General features: G+C 52.8%; 1 protein-coding gene across 1 annotated transcript; it reads right to left on the reverse strand.

Moving 5' to 3' along the window:
• Positions 1-2,249: 2,249 nt before the first annotated feature.
• On the reverse strand, positions 2,250-4,295 carry LOC123079909 (protein NRT1/ PTR FAMILY 5.10). The gene is made up of 4 exons (XM_044502740.1): positions 4,036-4,295; positions 3,720-3,937; positions 3,194-3,621; positions 2,250-3,102 (listed from the first exon to the last, which is right to left on the reverse strand). The coding sequence occupies exons 1-4, from the start codon at positions 4,157-4,159 to the stop codon at positions 2,304-2,306; spliced, it is 1,569 nt and encodes a 522-aa protein (XP_044358675.1). The 5' UTR covers positions 4,160-4,295; the 3' UTR covers positions 2,250-2,303.
• Positions 4,296-5,008: the final 713 nt, after the last annotated feature.

A 5,008-nucleotide genomic window follows, 5' to 3' on the forward strand; every position in this document is an offset into this window, starting at 1 on the left:
TGGAGAGAGATTGGGCCACAAGGGCCCATGTAGGGGAGACACCCCTTTCCCCCTTGAGGAAGGCCGAATTGGGGTGGGGGGAAGGACTCCTACTTCACCCCTTTGGCTGGTCCCCTCCTTGTGGCGCCCCTCCCCCTCCCCTCAACCTATATATATTAGAGGTCCAACGCACTATTAACACACAAGTTTTGGAGCCTCCTCTAGTTCATCTAGTTCTAGTTCTAGTTGGTCCTAGTTGACTAATTAGAGCTAGACCTAGTTCATCTAATCATCATAATTAGAAGTCCAATGTGGTTCTAATCTCCTCCCTCTAATTCTCCGGTGACGATTAACTCTGGACGGCGAAGCGCTGCCGAATCGTGCAGACCGTACGCTTGCAACCAAGTAGACAGGCCGTGCTTTCGTTCTTCCATTCGAGGGATCGTTCGAGGATGGTTCGTGAGGTCGCCATCAACGGTTTGAGGGACTCCAAGTAAGATCTACATCGACTCGTCTACTTCCGCTTCACTCCGGAGTCGGTAAGGATAATTTATCCAAACCCTATATGTATTTCATATTGTCCCTGGATGATCGTAGGGCGATTTTTTTTTATTTTCTACTACGTTTCCCAAAAAGAGCAACTAGCTGGTTCAACATATGAGTTTTGAAGCTCGCTCCATATGGATATGGAGGCCAAGGCGGTTGTGCGTAAACACAGAGTGACCATATGAGGCCTTCATATCTTTTCCTTTTCTTTTTGTTTGTATCAATCCATGATCACACACTCAATTTAGGGATTGAAACGCTAAACACAAGATAACATTGCATCACAATGTGGTTACATAGGTGTAAAGTCGATTAGTTTTTTTACTAAACTGATGACTTTTTACATCTCGGGAGAAGCACTAGTTGCTCTTCACCACGATGATGGTGAATGCAACGCACGAGGCACAAGCATATGTGAAGAATCGTCATCTACGCACGACAGTGTGACGGTCCGACGACCTCGTCTTCGTCCCATTCCCGCCGGTGGTTGTCGAGGGGAAAAGACCTAATATGACGTGATCTGTCTCAGCCCATGACAACATCTCTATGTAGAATTTGCGCCATCAGAACCGCTCGCTCCCTGCGCCAAGTCTGTCTGCTTCTCGTTGTAATGGAGCCAGATGGCATGATCCCTCTCTAGCCGCAACGCCTTCCCCCGACGGTATGCTCAAAGATTTTGTCGGGGCAGACAGCGGAGGCAAAGTCCTCGTAGAGCTCATCCTATGCCTCCTCGATGGTGAGGCGAAGGGGAGTACATGGTGGCAGATGCACAGGCAAGATCTCTCCTGAGTGTGCTTTTGGATTGCAATCTGGCCACTCATCGAGGGTTGGATCTTCCCGTGCCTTCTCCAGCGTGTAACAATCATCCTCCTCCTCCTTGGCGATGAGGTCGGCCTCCTCCGCTGCTGATGCCTCGTCCAGGATCAACTCCTCCTCCTTCGAGAGTGGAACCCAGTCAGGCCGCGCGAGAAGCGACATGGCTAGGGGGGGAGGGAAGTGGAGGGTGTGAGCAGTCGTGTTTGAACTGGAGCTTGTGAGATATTTGACCATGGTGATGACCTTTTTTGTAGCCAACGGGGGGAGGACACAGGCGGATGGCACGAGGCCAACCAGCATTAATTGGCGTGCTTCCTGGTGCCATGACGTCTTCTGCCCACTGTGCCATTGACAGGCGAGGAGATGGGCCGCACGGGAAGACAATGAGAGAGAGTTGAAACTTCCCTCCCATGCGAGCGATTGGCGGATGACGTGCCCTCCATATCAACGCCCAAAGACTCCAAATACAGAGTCTCGCGGGGCTGTAGATGAAGCGCGCTCTATAAATTATGGCGACTGTGTCGGATGGCGACTCTACTAGAGTGACCTGTTCGGCCAAGATCGCCATATTGACGGTTATTATGCCAATCAGTGCCATGTGGCGACTCGTTGCATTTAGTGTTGGGGTTCCACGGTTTACATGAAGAATGTGTGGACATACGTTCAAAATATGTGAAATTACACTGCAAATAGTATAATTTCATCTAAATATCATCACAATTCCAACAAATAACCCTAAACAAGCTTTAAGTTGTAGACATGTTTCTTTTAGGGAATATAGACATATAGTATTACCTATACGGTATAAATTGTTTTCCCTTTTCTGAGAGTGAAACCCCTCCTAGTACCGCACTTGTCCTACATCATCGTTATGTATAAATGTGGGCCAATTAGCAGACTCCGATATGTGATTCATGCCACCAAAATGTAAGATTAGTAGCCAGTTATTATAGGGCAGAAAATCACTGCACTGAAACACCCTTTTTCTTAGGCACATAAACCCGCGCAAAGTACATGTAAGCAAACATGCCTAGAGCACTGAGCACGGTGAGAAACCAGTAAAAATAATCGAGGCGCCCTCGGTTCAGGTTGTTGGAGAACCAGCTCCCCCCGGCGCTAGTGGTCACCCTGTCAATGGCATACACGACGAAGCTGCTGATGAAGTTCCCGGCTCCGGCTATGCTGAGGAACAGAGCCAGGCCCAAGCTGCGCAGACCGTCCGGCACCTGGTCGTAGAAGAACTCCTGCAAACCGACGATGGCGAACGCGTCGGACAGACCGATCAGCAGGTACTGCGGAACCATCCACAGCACGCTCATGGGGATGGTGACCTCAGGTTTGTCAAGCAGGCCGTAGTTCCTTGCCACCCGGAGCCTCCTCGTCTCCACAAGAGCAGCAACGACCATCATCACGACCGAAATCGCCAACCCGACGCCGATCCTTTGCAGCGCCGTGATGCCGGAAGGGTTCTTGGTGTGCTTCCTGGCAAGCGGAACGACGACCCGCTCGTAGACCGGCAGGAAGATCATGAGCGATGCGTTTACCAGGTTCTGCAGCGAGGCAGCTGGTACCACCAGGGTGCCTATCCTCCTGTCCAGTGTGCTTGCCTGCTTGGTGAAGAGAGTGAACCACTGCGAGAGGACAACGGCGTAGATCAGGCAGGATGCCCATATGGGGAACAGCTTCAGCAATCCGGTGGCGGTGGCTCCATGATCCCTCCTCGGCGGCTCCAGCAAATTCTCAGAATCATCATCGGGCAATCTGCATGCCAAGAAAGATGATATGCAAATAAGGTTTCAGTTTCAGAAGAACACGCTCAACAACAGGAGGTCTTCAGAATCAGCAAGATTACTTGTTAGCACTTCGTAATGGATGGAAGCGGTAGGTCTTGGTCCCGAGGCAGAAGACGGCGAGGGCGAGGGCCATGGCGGCGCAGGGGATCGCGAAGCCGAGCTGCCAGCTTACGCTCTCCTGCACGTAGTTGAGGACGGAGACGGTGATGGTGTTGCCGCCGTAGGAGGCGAAGTACCACCAGTTGAAGAAGGTGCTCCTGGACGCCAGCTCGCCGGGGTCGTTCTCGTCGAACTGGTCGGCGCCGAACGCCTGGACGCAGGGCTTGTGTCCGCCCTGGGCAAACGCCACCAGGTAGAGGGAGAAGAAGAAGAGAGCCACCTGCGCCGACGAGCTCGTGGAGCACCCGGCTGAATCGGCCGGCTTGCCGGCGCACCCTGGTCGCTCTCCCGGTGCGAGCACCGTTGACAGGGTGAGCATGGCTAGCCCCTGCAGGACAGTTGAGAGGCAAGCCAGACTGATGGCGGTGCACAGGCACAGCAGAAGTAGTGTGAGGCTGTGAGCCAAAGTATGCTTTGGTGTCGTACCAGGATGTAGAGGAGGGACGCGCAGATGACGGTGCGGTAGCGGCCAAGCCAGGAGTCGGCGACGGCGGAGCCGAGCAGCGGCAGCAGCATGGCGGCGGCGAGCCACGCGTTGACGGCCGACGCGGCGGCCGCCGTGGACTGGCCGAGCGGGCCGGTGAGGTAGATCATCAGGTTGCCCATGATGCCGCAGAAGGCGAACCGCTCCGCGACCTCCACCCCTACGTTACGCCCACCGGAAGAACCACATACATGTTCAGACTTCTTCAGACACAGATAAGATGAGGATGTGCTACCCATGTCTCTGTCCGAGGCGTACCGATGATGAAGAGCGCGGCAGGCCACCCGCCGGAGCTGCCGCGGGAGGCGGGCCGGCCGAAGTGGTCCACGGCGGACAGCGGCGGCTCCGGCCGCGGCAGGAGCGCCTCGGCCTCCGCCTCCATTGCCCGCTCCTTTCCCCTTGCCTACCTGCTGCCCATTTTTCTACTGTGCCAACTGCTACCACATCACTGATTGCCTGCTCGGAGCTTGGCTACCCCACTATCCAAACAGATAGAATAATCAGCAAACATTATCTAGACAAAACGTGCAAAGCGCCAAAGCCACGGTGGGTCAACCAGGAGGATACGGCAGATCCTCCACTGCAAGCAGTGAGTGCAATTTCTGCATTTACTTACAACTTTACTCAAGAGGACAGTGAAAACAGCACATCCAATAGTTAAGACTTAAGAGAGCACCGTGCAGTTGTACACACCTTATAAATTTTTTGTTCTAGGTGCACACATTATAAATTGATTTCATTTTTTTTTTGAACCGGGCATAACCCCTTTCCATTACTCACATAACGGAAATACAACAGTTCAAACCCATCCGAAACTAAGAAAGGGGAGCGAGTTCAAAGCATCACTAGGAAACCCACAATAAACACCCGTCATCGGGCAGTTCATCGCGGGGCGAAAACCCAGTGACACCATATTAACTACGCAAAACTACCAGACTGACAGACTATCCAAAGCAAGTAGCTAAGTAGGCCACGACAAGTGCTCACGCAAGAGCATAAATCCACTCACACAGCCTAGCTAAGTACTCCAAAAGTAATAGGACAGGCCAGAATGCCTCAGGCGAAGTAGAGAAGGCCACATCACGACTGAAGAGCGCCCAGCATGTCTTCCGTTCTAACCTCCCGGTGCCGCGCAAATTCACATCATCTTCGAAGCATTGATCCTCAACATCTTAGCTCCACGCTCCATTGCTTCGCGTTCTTCTCCCATCATCTTAGCTGAAAGCTGAAT

This window comes from Triticum aestivum, chromosome 3D (assembly GCF_018294505.1).
Source record: "Triticum aestivum cultivar Chinese Spring chromosome 3D, IWGSC CS RefSeq v2.1, whole genome shotgun sequence".
Taxonomy (NCBI): domain Eukaryota; kingdom Viridiplantae; phylum Streptophyta; class Magnoliopsida; order Poales; family Poaceae; genus Triticum; species Triticum aestivum.